The 14,786-nt window shown below is 54.7% G+C and overlaps 1 protein-coding gene across 2 annotated transcripts in view; it reads left to right on the top strand.

Annotated features, from left to right (window-relative positions):
* UBE2O (ubiquitin conjugating enzyme E2 O) overlaps positions 1 to 13,674 on the top strand; it is a 62,344-nt gene extending 48,670 nt beyond the window's left edge. For both annotated transcript variants that reach the window (XM_080560802.1, XM_080560803.1), the window contains exons 12-18: positions 955 to 1,080; positions 2,359 to 2,448; positions 4,808 to 5,465; positions 6,450 to 6,586; positions 7,084 to 7,287; positions 8,006 to 8,063; positions 9,710 to 13,674. In XM_080560802.1, coding sequence (XP_080416928.1) covers positions 955 to 1,080; positions 2,359 to 2,448; positions 4,808 to 5,465; positions 6,450 to 6,586; positions 7,084 to 7,287; positions 8,006 to 8,063; positions 9,710 to 10,473 — 2,037 coding nt within the window. In that variant the 3' untranslated portion in view covers positions 10,474 to 13,674. The remainder of the gene's footprint in view (positions 1 to 954; positions 1,081 to 2,358; positions 2,449 to 4,807; positions 5,466 to 6,449; positions 6,587 to 7,083; positions 7,288 to 8,005; positions 8,064 to 9,709) is intronic.
* The last annotated feature ends 1,112 nt before the right edge of the window (positions 13,675 to 14,786 follow it).

The raw sequence follows: 14,786 nt of genomic DNA, 5'->3' as shown, positions 1-14,786 counted from the left end.
AACCTGGAAGTCAGCTCTGCGGTGGAGTCTGTCCTTGAGGATGGGAACAGTCATGTGCTCGTGGGCCTGGGAGACTTCAGCCAGAAGTGGTGACACCGCATATTTGTTAGATGCCTGCAAGGCAGCAAAGAACAAGCAAAGAGTTCTCATCCCATGATCGATACCAGGCTCTGGTATGGATGGAAATGTTTGTAGTCACAGGCAGTTGGTTTCTTGAGTTCTCTGTAAGACTTTTTCCCTACTGTGTCTTTACTAGTTGATAGAGAATCCATGGCTTGTTATCCTGCTTTTTGGGGAGCTTATAGGAACACGATTTCACAGACTCTTGTGGACAACAGTCTAGTGGAAGATGTGTGGTTCGAGTCTCCCCTCTCAAATCCAGTGCAGGGCCTTCTGCCTTAGGACGGGGGCTGTGTTGTAGCTGAGCAGGGCCCTGTATGCCTAGAAACAGAACATCAGTCTCGTCTGGGGTTGTGTTCTGCTTTACTTCTCATTATTTGTGAGCTCCTAGCATTTCTCCAGGAGAAACAAAAGGAAAGATGTTTCCCATCAATTGATAAGCTCTTTGCCAGATATTTCCAGTTCGATTGTTTCTAAAGTAAATGCAGTCCTTTGGGCCCCGCTAAACTGCTGTGAGAAATCTGGGCGTTCAGAAGGGAGTTAAACATTCTTGCATGTCTCGCCATCTCAGTGGCGTGGAACCCAAAGCGAAGGTGAGGGAACCTGAAGAGATGAGAGGGAGAGCATCAGTTTCCTTTCATTATTGTTCCTTGGCTGGTGCACTACAGGATGGGATGACGAGTCTAACCAACCGCAGCAGTTCCTTCCTGCAGTCTGTTAGAGAACCGAAAATGGACGAGATGTGATGAGGAGTACTCTAGGTGTTGAAAGAGTGCTGGGAGGATCGGTGCAGCATCCTGGGGCTGACATGTTTGCCTTCTGTCTGCAACACAGCTGATCGGGGAGGAGGAGGACGTGAGCGTGTATGACATTGCTGACCATCCAGACTTTCGCTTCCGCACTACTGACATTGTGATTCGCATCGGCAACTCGGACGGAGCCACAGCTAAGGAAGATGAGGTGGGTTCTCAGCACACTTACGTGACCATGTTGTCACCAGGTACTAGTCTGGGGACGCTTGAAAGAGTCAGTGGGAGAGCTATGACCCCACATGCCCACATCCTGGGCATCCTAAACTCCCTAGCTTGCTAGTTTTATATTATAGTATCCTCTGCTGTCACGAGTACCATATCACATCTCCAGGTCTGGTGGAGATGTAACCTTGAAATCCTTTGACCGTGGTGACAGAGACTGTAACAAAGCCAGAACACATGTTGAGACAAGAATCAAAGATTTGCCTTATGGTTTTTAATCAGGCTTAAGGATTGCTTAGGATTTGAGTAACCTGTAATATGAGAATATTCCGTGGATTCCTGAGCCAAGAGTAGAGGCGCATTTGTCATGCAACCAATTTAATTTGGCCACAGAAGATTGGGGTTCTGATTTTTGTCTGTTTTATCAAGTACGTGTTAATTTTGATCATTGAGTGGATTCATCTCCTGGGAAGGAAAGGGAAGCAATTTATTTTGTAGAAAATAACAGTTGGACTTGATGATCTTAGAGGTCTTTTCCCACCTAAGTGACTCTATGAATATGCTGTTTGCTAGGAAAGAGGCTTCCTTATTTTGCCTGGAAGACCTCCACCTGTTGAGACATTGTTTGCCCTAGAAAAGGGTTAAAGGGTGTAGGATGGCTCCTCTTGCAGTTCTGGTTTCAGCAGCGTGAAACATATCCATGCATGCTCGGCTGACCCAGATAACCTTCCAGTGCAAGATGCCGCTTAACATGCACCCTCTGTGCCAGCTGCATGCGGCAGGTCTGTTCCTGCACCCTGCGAGGGCCGCTGTGAGCCCTTCCTGCTGGGTGGCTGCTGCGACCCACTAGAGGGCAGCCTGCTCCAGGGGACTGCCAGGTCTCTTTCTGGCAGATACCCCTGGTTGCTGCCCCTTGGGACGGCCACAGCTCTGATCCTGGTGAAAATTCTGGAATTCTGCTGCCAGACCAGCCTTTTGGGGGTCCTCTGCCATGGGGAGGAGTCTTCCACATCTCCGTGGTAGTGTTACGGGTTTTCTCATGGAAACCCTACACATAGGATTCTTCTCCCCCTCTCCGTGGGACCTCAGGACTCCTGTCACTTCTGCTGCAGCCGGCTCTCTGGCTAAGCTGCAAGCGTTTTTTAGGAGGGTGCAGGTTTGGAGGTCTCCAGCGTGGGGCACAGCTGTTTCTCCAGAGCTTCCTGCTCTGCACTGAACAGCCTGGGAAAGAAAAGAGGCTGACGAACTGCTCTTGTGTCCACAGCCTTCGGTCGGACAGGTGGCTCGCGTGGATGTCAGCAGCAAGGTGGAAGTGGTGTGGGCTGATAACTCCAAGACTATCATTCTGCCTCAGGTGAGGTCCCGTGCCTAGCTTGTGATATCTCTGTAATTCTTAGCTGAGTGACGAGTTTTAAATGCCAGATGCAAAGAGGTTCACTCTGTAAGGGAACCTTGCTCTATTTGTTGTTGCCTTCCCATATGAAAGGGTGGCTTCACACCTCTGTTAGTGCACAAAAATTGTTGCCTTTTTTTAGGAGGACTGAGCAGCTAATTGGTCAGCACTACTTCTCAATCTAGAGAGCCTTATGCTGCCAGGAAAGTACAGGCAGACTGCTGGTTCCTTCCGCGCCGCGTGCTCACAGCTCTGACCACAGCCTTCCTCCAGCACCTGCTGCTTTGCAGACGGGGGTTGCAGAGCGAAGTGATCACCGGTTTTGACTTGAGCCCAGGTTAACCGTGTTGCCCAACTGCTGAAAAACTATTGCTGCTTCTGTCTCGCTTGTGAAATGGCACTGTAGTGTTCTGTTTGGTTTAAGAAGTTCCCCCAGAAGCTGGATGAGAGCCCCAAGTTGTGACCTTAGCTAACCTAGGAATCAGACCCAAATCTCCTCCCAAGGCAGGGAGGGGAAGGAGCTGAGTGCAAGCTTTAAAACAGAGATAGAACCATGCTGCTATTCCACTTAACCCCATGCATTTGTCTTCTGCATTGTTCTATTTTAAGGTTTTTGTCGTACTGTCTTGTAACCGTATTCACGACTACATACAGTTCCGTCCCATGGCTCTACCCCTTGTTGCTTCAAATTAGCGCAGACACCCTAAAGATAAGAGCAGCCCTGCTTCTGTAAGCTCCCATCTCCATCAGCGTGGCAGCGAACACCCTTGCCTCTGCTAGAGAGGTGCATCTGCTTGATCAAGATCTCTTTTTAAAGCAAGCAGCTCTGCATTAATTACAGCAGAATAGTCAATGCCCGCACTATGGCAGTGGGCTGGAGCGCCACAAAGCAGGCTGCTGTCTCCCTTCCCCCTGATGTCACATGCGCTCGGATCACAGGCACAATCGGAGGTCTGATGCGTGCCCCACAAAGGGCTGCTCTCACGCTGCGGAGCTCGGGCTCCGCCGCAGCTCCTGCTGTGTCACGCCAGTCCCTTCGGTTCTGCTCGTCTGCGTAATTGCAGGAGCTGGGGAAATGTCAGCAGCGTGAATTATCTGCTGGTAAAGCGGTGATTTATCAATCCGTGTGCTCAGAGACGAGCTGGCTGGGTGCTTTTTCTCAGCTCTAAAAATAAGGATGGCATAACTGGCTAATTAACTTTTCCAGCTCAGGTTTGGATTAGCTTTGAGGGCAGTGACTTTTGATGGCTTCTCCTGCCTGCAGTCAACTCGCGTTGAACCCAGCTGACCCCTGCTAGCTGCCCGTCTCTGGGTGGCACGGGACTGGCTGAACAGCGCTTGTTCAGCTCGGGGCTTTGACAAGAGGACTGAGTGTCCACGTGCTGTAGTCTCTAGGCTCATATCTTTAGCCTCTAGGCTCACATCTTGCAAGAATGAGAGGATTTGGGGCCGTCACTCAAGTGTCAGGAGCAAAGTTGTTCCTGCTGCCTTGCTTCTGTGATGGAACCTGGAGCTGGAGTTGTCTGTAAGCCTCTGCAAGGGGACCTCGCGGGGGATGCAGCATGTGCAAAAGCACGATTACAAGAGATGAGGGTAGACGGAGTGGGGATGGGCTCAGCTTTCAGCTGCGAAAGGGAGGAGAACATTTTATGTAAGGGCTTATTCAGCAGCTGTTTGGGCTTTATTGTCCCAGCTGAATTTTAAGCAGAAGTGACATACAATGGCTAAAGCAACACAGCAGAGCTCTGGTGGCAAGAAGTGTGTGCCACAGGAGAAGAAATCTGGTTTGTGAATGTTTTCCTGGTTCCAGCATTGTCTCTGTGGAAGGACAGCGTCGAGGCAGCCAAAATCAGGGTTCTGTGCCAGCAGGGTTTCTGGTACAGAGGCAGGCCTTAGAAACACGAGCTCCACACATAATACCCAGTGCCTTCTGAAATAGCCGTGTGTTCAGAAACCCTGGGGCATTTGGGTAGCTCCCTGGCCCTGGCGTGCTCTCCTTGGTCGGCTGTATCCCAGCCACTGAGCTGGCTGCATCCTATCTAGACCTGCCCTAGTTTTCCCCCAGTGCCCTACTTTGAAAAGTGGAGGATGGGGCAATGCTGATTCATGGTCTGCGCGGGTTATCCACGAGCACGCTATTGGGATCAAACACAATCCGCCCCGTATAGGTGGAAGAGGTTGAAACAACCAGAAAAATTCTATCCAGCAGCTCCCTGTCCGTGGTGAGAACTGGTATGCCTGCATTTAGAAATGATTCAAACTCTGCGTGTGCTTCAGCCGAAGTGCTCGGGTGTCTTCTCTAACTGTGCTCTCCTTTTAGCACTTATACAACATTGAGTCGGAAATCGAGGAGTCAGACTATGACTCTGTTGACGGCAGCACCAGCGGGGCATCCTCGGAGTGGGAGGATGAAAGCGACAGCTGGGAGACAGACAACGGCCTCATGGAAGACGACCACCCAAAAATTGAGGAGTTAGAGCCCGAGGAGCCGGTGGTAGAGGAGGTGAAGAAAGTAGAGGAACAAGTCCAGGGAGCTGTGGCTATGGCGGTCGCAGATCTTGCTGCGGAGAAAGCCGGCAAGGACGGAGCCCCAAAGAGCTTCCGGGAACTAAAGGAAGCCATCAAGATCCTGGAGAGCCTGAAAAATATGACTGTGGAGCAGCTGCTGACTGGTTCTCCCACCTCCCCGACTGTGGAGCTGGAAAAACCCACCCGGGAGAAGAAGTTCTTGGACGATATTAAAAAGCTGCAGGAAAATCTGAAGAAGACCTTGGATAACGTGGCCATTGCAGAGGAGGAGAAGATGGAAGCCATGGTGGAGACGGAGAAGAAAGAAGAAAAAGCCGAGGCGCAGACACCGGTGAGGTCGGAGTGGCCCAGTGAGACACCGGTGCTCTGCCAGCAGAGCGGGGGCAAGCCTGGAGTCACCTTCACCAGCGCTAAGGGAGAAGTCTTCTCCGTGCTGGAGTATGCTCCAGGTGAGCGTGTCGGGGCAGGCCGCTGTGGGAGGCTCTGTCCTTTGTTGCTGTCCTGCAACGTTTCTCCTTCTCCAAAACATTTGCTTCTAGGCCTCTTGGATCGGGTATCCTCCGTGATCTTTCTCACAGCTTATTAACTGGGGAGGAGAAATTGAGACAACTTCAGTAGCACAGTCTGTTCTGGGACGTGAACCTGGGGTTTTGGTGGCATCTCTAGGCTCTGACACTGCTTCTCAAGCCGTAGAAACGGGGCTTCCCTTTTTTCCCACGTTGGAAACTGACTTTGGAGGGCTGTGGGGATCAGTCGCTTCAAAGCTACGGGGTTTGTTCAGGATTTTTTTTGCAGGGGTGGAATGGTTTAGAGGCAGAGCAGGAACAGCTGGTGTTCTTGTGCTGGGTGACCTCGGTTGGGTGAGTGTCCTTGTTCACATTAATCAGCCAAAAATAAAAAAGAGCATCTGGCCGTGCGGAACACTGGTGACAGCAGAGCCCAAGGTGTGCTCGGCAAGCCGGCCAGACCTGAGAAGGGGAGGTGGCCAACCTGTTCCGGAGGTATGTATAAATAAAACCAGGGAGCTGCACTCAGGTTTCGCAGACAGGAGGTCATCGCTTTGATGCCTCATTGTCCCAGCTGTGTGACAGGGCCCTTTGTGGGACCCAAAGAACAGGAGGTGCAGGTTGTGGCTGCTGTACGGTGTGGGAAAAGTCAAATAATCTCTAGCTGCCTCTTGGCTCTGCACCAACGCAAGTTAAATTGCCCCGGGCTGATGCAGGAGCTGGGTTATTTTTGAAAAGCTCTAGGGTTTCTTGTCTTCACTGGCGAGAGCTGGGGTTCTTCAGCGAGATACTTCTGAAGCTTCTCTTGCTGCTGCTACCCCCCATTTCCTCTCTGCTGAATGACAGGTTTGATACATGAGTAGATTTGCCTTCAGAAGGAGCCGCTGGCAGTTTCAAGGCTTTAATCCCTTTCTCCTTGCCCCACAGACAGCCATGCCTTCAAGAAAATGGAGTTCCAGCCCCCAGAAGCAAAGAAGTTCTTTAGCACTGTGCGGAAAGAAATGGCTCTCCTGGCCACCTCCCTGCCGGACGGCATCATGGTTAAAACCTTCGAGGATCGAATGGCAAGTGTTTGCTCTGCAGTGCCTGTGTGTTGGAGCTGGGCTCAAAGTCCAGCTCGCGGTCTCTGGAATTCCCTGCTTAGCCTTAATCCCTTGCGTTAGAGGTGCAGGAATGTGTGCAGCCTGTGAAGTACGGCTGTAATTACTGTAAATAACTGCTTTTGCATTCCCTGAGTCGGGGTGGCAAACAACCCCGGATTTCTCACGGCAGGAAACCTGCTTCGGGTGCTTTGCCCACGGGGGTGCCTGTCCCACGGAGCCAGAGGAGGGAGGGTGCAACCGGTGGGGATTGCTGGGCACCCTCTCAAGCCCTGCTTCAGACCCAGAGGCACAGTAAGGCCACGATAGAAGTGCAGCTTGTAGGGGGAAGGTGCCCCGAGATGTGGTGGTTGAGAACTCCTGCAATTCCCCAGCGAGGGCTGAGTTAATCGCTGTGCCAGTACCTCTGTGCCAAGCGGGCTTTGCGCAGCGCCGCGTGGCTCAATCCCCTCTCTCCGCAGGATCTCTTCTCAGCACTTATCAAAGGACCCACGCGCACGCCCTACGAAGATGGCCTCTTCCTCTTCGACATCCAGCTCCCCAACATCTACCCTGCTGTCCCGCCTCTCTTTCGCTACCTCTCGCAGTGCAGCGGGAGGCTGAATCCCAACCTCTACGACAACGGCAAAGTGTGCGTCAGCCTCCTGGGGACGTGGATTGGCAAGGTAACGCTTTCTTCCGCCCACCACTTTCTTCCAACTGCTGCAGGTAGCAGCGGTTGTGCCAGGCCACTGTTGGAACAAACCACTTCCCACCAGGCCGCCAGTCCTGGGTGACTGGCCTGGTGGTGGCTCAGGTTTTAGGTTTGAGGTATCCGGAGCAGGCAGCTGGCAGAGCCGGGCTTCTGCTGGGACTGTTTGGTCCTTGCGTGTCTTTGCTTAACGAGAAGCCTGTAGTCAGACCAGCAAGTGACGAGGGCAGAAGCCCAGATCCCATGTGTTTCTGTGTCACGGCTGGACCAAGCTGCGGTACAGCAGAGATGTCTGATGTGGTGTGTTCGTTCTCCTGTGGCTTCGGTCCCTGTCCCTCATGCAGTGGACAAATTACGTAGTGGGGCACAAAGCCCTGTCGGAGACTTGGTGTAACCAGAGCCACCAAAATGGTGTGGTTTCGGCAGGGGGATCAATAGGGCAGCTGCGGGGGGCTGGAAGTGGTGTCTGGTGTGTAGGTTTCCACCATTCCAGGCAGAACTGGCCTGATACGGGGTGGTGCTGGGCTGGCAAAAATAACAGAGAGGGGTTGGCCCAGCAGGCACGCTGGCACATCGTGTCAAGTCAGACAAGCCTTGTTCCTGCTGGAAGCCACACGACCTTCAGCCAGCAATTAGCACGGAGCAAACCGGTGGCGCTTCGGCCCTTTGATGTGTTTGTCTGTGTATTTCAGGGGACGGAAAGGTGGACCAGTAAATCCAGCCTCCTTCAAGTACTCATCTCCATCCAAGGTAAGTGCTCCTGCGGAACCTGCGGGACAGGAAGAGGCGGGGGGAGAGGGGATGCGGGCTTGCAGGGGGCAGGGGGCACACGCAATTGGGATGTGCCACCCCAGCTGGGCTTCTGCTGCCTTTTGCTCTCACCTTGCTGGACAAAGCGGCGTCCTTATCTCTCCAGTTCAGCAGTCCAGGCAGGTGCGAGCTGTCCTCACGCCTTGGGTTTTGGCTGTGTCCCAGGTCTCTGAGACAATGCGTTCCCTCCTTCTCGCTGCAGCAGCTAACCACAGAGCTGTTCTGCTTGTTAGTCGGAGCTGACAAAGGTGAACCATTTTGTTCTCAGTCAGTTCCCAAAGCTAATTGAAGCTGCTGCTAAACCGGGCTCAGTTTGCAGGACTGTTTTTATCCCCACTGAGTCACCCACCCATCCTACTTTGGGCATATTTTTGCACATGATGCTGGTGTTTACACTCCTTCTAAAGCAGAATAATCAGGGGTGTGTCTAGAAAAGCCCCAGGGCTTCCTGTTACAGAGCTTTGCCCTATAATATCTAGTTTGAGAGCAGACAGACTAAATCAAATCTCCTCAAGGCCAACTTTCTATGCAGGGAGCCCAGGAATGTGACTTGAGAAACCTTTGACACAGAACAAGGGCTGCTGCCTCGGGTCCACGGGCGGCTCCTGAAGTCTCAGTCTGTTTGTATCCTCCTGTGGGGGGACAGCGCCATGATAAAAGCCTTGTCTCATTTACAGAGCTGAGGATCCAAATTTAGAAGGTGAAATACCGAACGTTTTACGGGAGCAACCTGGTGCTAGTGAAAGATCTCCTCTCTCCCTCCTGCTGCCTGGTCTTTGAGAGACTCATGATCTCACCTCCACCGGCAATAATGCAGCCCGTGGCAGGGTGCCAGCAGCCTGGCAGCGTTGGTGCCATTGCTCCATGCACGTAATTAGACGAGGCCAGAAGCAAGCAGAGAAAGCTCGGTGTCGGTGACTCGTCACTTCATGTGCTGTCTCAGTGCTGCCCTGGTGGGACTGTACTGGATAGGACGGTCAGATCAAACAAAGCCTGTTACCAAAGACTGGATTTCTTTCTCTTTAAGAGAAGGAAGAGAAAATATTTTAAAAATGTTTGGGGTGTTTGCATTATGGTTTTTTGGCAGTAGATTTGCTAGGAGAGGGAAAGTTGCTGTGAAATCCTTCTCCTTCCACCCTCTTGACCTCCTCTGTTGTTGCACGCCGTCTGCATTACACCAGTGGAAACCTCTTTTTGCCAGCCAACGCTCTTGAATGCTGCTCTTGGTGGTGTCTGGAGTCCTCACCGCCCTAGCAAAAGGCCACAGAGCCATTCACAAACACAATTGCTTCTCTTTTGTCATATTGGTCCAATGCATCTTGCAGATTTGTTTGTCCAGCCTGGCCTCTGCTACCTGCCTGAAGCCAAAGCACAGCTTCCCTGCAACACATCTCCTGCAGTCCTTCCCCCTGCTGCCGGCTTTGCATCAGCGTGGCTGGAGCTGAAGCTGGCTTGGCCTCTCGGCGAGGCGCTCCTGTGACCCTCAAATGTGTTGGCAGAAATCAGGGCCCAGCAGCATGGGCTGCGGGCAGTGATTCACGGTGAAGTTCCTTCTTTAACCCGCTGGTCTCCCTTTCTTTTGGCAGGTCTTATCTTAGTGAACGAGCCCTATTACAATGAGGCAGGCTTTGACAGCGACCGGGGCCTTCAGGAGGGCTACGAGAACAGTCGCTGCTACAACGAGATGACCCTGATCCGCGTGGTGCAGTCCATGATGCAGCTGCTGCGCCGGCCGGTGGAAGTCTTTGAGCACGAAATCCGCGAGCATTTTCGCTGCAACGGCTGGCGCCTGGTGTCCCGCATCGAGTCCTGGCTGGAGACGAACGAGCTGGTGGAGAGGAGTCACGAACAGGCCAACGGGGCGGATTCTGCCTCCCTCCTCTCCGCCTGCGGCACCCTGGCCGAGAGCCCCGGAGACAGTGCGGGATCGCCGGGGGAGTACGGCAGCTCGGCGGAGCAGGGGGCAGCAGCCGAGCTTTCTGACTCGGCGCTCGACGGGAAGGAGGAGCTGGACGACTCGGAGTTCACGACCTCGACGCCCAACGCCGGTGATCTCCAACAGTACTCAGACTCGGAGAGCACGGGCCAAGCCAGGGGGTCAGACCTGGCCAGAGACCGAACGGACGAGGGGAAGGCTGCCCAGGACTCTGCCTCGCAGCCTAGCGTGAAACCAAAGAAAAGGAGAAAGAGCTACAGGAGTTTCCTTCCGGAGAAGAGCGGTTACCCCGATATTGGGTTCCCCCTCTTCCCTTTGTCCAAGGGGTTCATTAAGAGCATCCGTGGTGTCTTGCAGCAGTACCGGGCTGCCTTAGCAGGGGCCAATATCCCGGAGTGGACAGAGGACAAATAAACCATCAGGTTAGGGACAGGCAGGTGCAGGGGAGAAGGGAAAGCAGCAGAAAGGAAATTGGCAAACGCTGTTACCAGTAAACTGGCTTCTCCTTCCAGCTTTTCTTCCTCAGCTTGGTTTGTTCCAAAGAAGGTGGTAGGCCTGATTTGCTCCTCCGAGGAAAGGTTGTCTAAGCATGAATTTGCCCCCAGCCCTCCTTCCTTCCCCCTGTCCCATGTACGTGCTCCTCTTACGAGTTTGACCCTGCAATGGTAAGATTTGAGACCTGCACAGAAGCAGTCTTGCAGCCACGTTCCCTCTGCACTTTCATCTTGGGGCACCTTTCCACCCAAAGACTCTTCCCACCCAGCGCTACGCCCAGCGGTCCGTGCTGTTGGGGTTCAGGCCAGGAGAAGGGATTGCTGTAGTCTGGAAGCGAGGGGCGATGCCCTCCCACTCTCTCATTTTTCCTCTGCATTACCATGGGTTTTCTGAAGCCGACCCAAGCTTGGATGTACTTAGACATTGGATTGTGTTTGCATTGGAGTTGTCTACACCATACAGAGTTGCTCTAGTCTTAGTTGTTCACCAGTAGCTACGAGGTTCTTCTGATCAGGACTTGAGAGGCAGAGCAGCGCTCAGCGCCAGTCCCCGTGCTGCCCTGGGGGTGCTGCGGGGTCTCCATCTGCTCCCGGGGCTTCTGGTCGTTCTTCTGGAATCGGATCCAGCCACCCACACTCTTTATTCTCCAGAGTAAGGCAGACTTCCCCTTCCCTACCGTGCATGCCTGTCTTCTAGAAGTAACGGGATCCGGGGTTCTGCCCTCGTTACTTGCTTAGGTATCTGAATCTTTTGTTCCAGCCAGCCCGGCTGCCGCGCGGCGCTGCGCGTGCCCCGGTCCTCAGCCCCACGTGGGGAGGTGGTAGCGAGCGATCTTGGGGCCCGTTGCAGATCTCTGGCAGCTCGTCTGGCTGGTGAGCCTGGCACGACTGCTGCTTCTCCATCCCTGGGCTGCAGGTGGGTGTTCGGGAGCTGTTTGAGGCAGGGTCACCCGAAGGGAAGGAGCTGGCGCGTCGCGGCGAGGCCCCGTTGCAGCAGCAGTTGGGGACGGTTCCTGCGCCGTTACTCACCCAGTAACGAGCACGGCAGGCACTGGTGTGGGCTGTTATCAGCTCCTCACCTGGCCAGCTGTTTCCTGCGATGGCCTGGATGTGCCGAGGCTGGTAGCAGTGTGGGTACAGCACATACCCCCTTCATCTCCACCGCGGTGCTTCCTAGGAAGCAGCCGCGCTGCAGCAGCAGCAGCTCCTGAGCTGCTGACCTTCAGCACTTTGAGGCGGGGGCTTGCCAGAGCCACGGTGTCCTGGCCGAGGCACCTTGCTGAAGCCTCTTTCTGGGTGTGCACGCCTTTATTTTTTCACTTCTGGAGCTCAGCAGGTCGCACTCTAGCCCTGCTGCGTTTGCCCAATGCCACGGCGTTGGAGAACCCCCAGCATCCCTGCGGAGCACAGCGTGTCCTTCCAGCTGGGCGCCGCTTCCCCGGGAGGGAGTCAGGCTGGGCGTTCAGGACAGAGACAAATCCTTCCCTTACTCGAGCTCAACGTGACTGCGTCCCCTTCCCTCCACCCTGGCCAGGATCTGGCCTCGTTTAGAAACCCCGAAGAGCAGCCCGGTCTCGGCACCTTTGCGCAGTGCTTCCTGCTACTTGAAACCCCAGGGTCGGAACCCAGCGGCCTGCAGCCTCCTGCCCCCGTCGTGCCCCGGAGCCTGCCTGGAGGCGCAGGCTGGCTGCACCAAGCCCTCTCTTTGTCACATCCCCTGCCAGGGTTTTCCAGGGCCTGTCCCGGAGCTCCAGAAGGAAGCGGGGCTTGGCTGCGAACACCGCTCTTGCAGGTGGGTCGCCTGCGCCCTGCTCCGGTGCCGGCAGCCCTGGGGGCCCGGCAGGCAGGGGGTCTGCCAGGGGGTCTGCAGGGCCCGGGGAGCTGCTCTGAGCCCCGGGCAGGGCAGCCTGAAGTGCAGGCGTACCTCAGGGCTGCTTTCTGGTGCTGAGCGAATGAATCCCTTTGGGAGTGAGGAGGGGCGTCTCCAAAACACGAAGGGCCGACTGGGGCAGGAGGGTGAGGCTGTGTTTCAGGGCAGGGGAGGCAGCCGGAGAGGCTTGTTCCACGATTAAACCTCTTGCTCACCAGGCAAAGTTGCAGTTGGTGACCTGCAGGCACCGACTCCCCTCGCCCCCCGTTCCCCTTGCCGCGCTGTGGCTGTCCTGACCCCGCTCCATCCAGGGCCAGGAGGGAGCTCTGGCCACTCTTTGTTGGAAACAGCAGGGCAGAGAGAGAGAAAACCCTGTAGGGCCAGACGTGGCTGGGGTGGAGAGGCAGAGGAGCTCTGCAATTTCTTGCTCCACCCTCCCTTCACTCCCTGCAGCTCATCTCATGGGGAAGCGGTGGGCAGGGGTCGGTGCCAGCACGGGGGTGGCCAGGATTCGCGCCCCAGGTCCTCCCCTGTGCCCAGGGAGCCTCCTCGTTGGCCTCCGATCGTAACCAAGAGCTTTTGCACAGGTTCCTGGGGCTTCCCACCGGGGAAGGTGCGTGCTGGCCTGCTGGAAGGGGACGCTGCTCCCCGCTGCCCCTCGCATCGCTCTCCGTAGCCGGCGTCCCACCCCGAGGCGTGCGCGGAGGTTTACAGGTTTTCTAAGCTTTTGATAATGTGAAGCTCCTGGGTGACGAGGTTGGTGGTGAGCACACTGCAGCTATGTAATTTTTTTGTGTATGTATGTAATATTTAAGGGTAACAAAATTTAAAAGGCTAAAACCTTAAAGAAAAAAAAAAGTAAAAACACAAAAAAAGCCAAAGCATGATGCATATTGTTAGCCTTAAAACTGGCTACACGACTGTGTGATGTACAAATAAGAACAGCCTGTAACTGTTTTAAGTGCTGGGGTTGGGGAAGAAGCATTACAAAATCAGTTTGTAGCCTTGATTCTGTACAGTATTTAAATGAAAAGAAAAAAAAACCCACGACCTGACTATTGAGGCCATGCTTAGAGGTGTGTCGTTCACGTGCAGATGTGGATGCTTGGTTGCTTATGATATATGTATAAAGTGCTGTGTGACCATTAAAACTTTTTTTACCTGCAGATTTTTTTTTTTTTTTCGTTTGGCTAACCAAGGTGTAATAAAGGAGGGAAGATGACTTGCCATTAAATTTTGCCTCTGTGAGTAGCTCTGACTCCTTGTCTCTTTATTTTTTTCCCCTGGCCCTCGCCTCCCCTCCCACGTGCTGGGGCCGGAGGGGACCCCACTGCCCGGAACCGGGGTGCCCAGAGTGCCCCCGTACCGTCACAAACACCCCCCCAGAACCTTGTTTCATGGGATGCCTGCCTGGATTTTTATTCCCAGCGCTCTTGGGCCACTCCTGGTGCAGCCAGGTCCAGATCTGGGCGCAGCGCAGCCCCTGGGGACCCCAAGCCTTCGTGGCCCCATTCTCAGCACCAAGGTAAGCGTGTGCTGGGCTGCATCGCCCCCGCAGGGACACCCACGGGTGCTGGGGGTGGGCGCTGAGCCCTCGCTGGTGGGTGAGGAGGTGCAGGGCACCGGGGCGGGCAGCGATGGCGGTGTTCTGAGGCTCGTGGCTTTGCTGGAGTTGTGTAAAACCAAGAATTTACCTTTGATTTGAGGGTCGGCTGGCAGCTGCTGCCCTTCCTCTGGGCAGGGGGAGCCGCGGGGGCTCCTCTGGAAGGGCCCTCAGCTGCTGGCTGGCAGCCTGTGGGAGAGCTTGGGTCGAGAAAGAAAGGGAGGTTCTTTGTGCAGCAGAACGTGGGACCTGAGCCCCTGGGAGATCCCCCCAACCACCCCGCTGCCACCACCCAACCCTACAGGACCCAGGGACCCCTTCAGCCCCCAGACCCCTTGCGCTCGGAGGCAGCTCGAAGCCCCACGCACATCCCCTGCCTGGGCAGAGGCCGGGGCTGGACACGGTTAGAGGCCAGCAAAGCCTCACCCCCCCATTTTTCTCTTTTTTTTTGCCCCCCCACGGGGGAAGTTGCTGTATTTCGGGTCGTGGCTCCCAGCTGGACCCGGGACACCCCGGCCCCTCAGAGCAGGGCTGGGAACAATCGCGCTCTTCTCCCGGCCCTGCAATCCCACTGGCAGGGTTCGCTGATGAATAAATGCCAACAGCCCCTGCTGTTTACCCTCCTCCTTTGTACTCCGGCGCAGTAAATGAGCTTTAATTACTGCAGTTTTATACCAAAAAGGCTGAGTAATCCCTGCGCCAAGCCCCGGGAAGGGCCCCGAGTGAGGGCTGTCCGGGAAGGTGGAGACCAGAGCTCCCC

This window comes from Anser brachyrhynchus (genome assembly GCF_964034855.1).
Source record: "Anser brachyrhynchus genome assembly, chromosome: 18".
Classification (NCBI taxonomy): domain Eukaryota; kingdom Metazoa; phylum Chordata; class Aves; order Anseriformes; family Anatidae; genus Anser; species Anser brachyrhynchus.
Note: the sequence above shows the minus strand (reverse complement) of the source record. Positions and strands in the feature narration are given on the sequence as shown.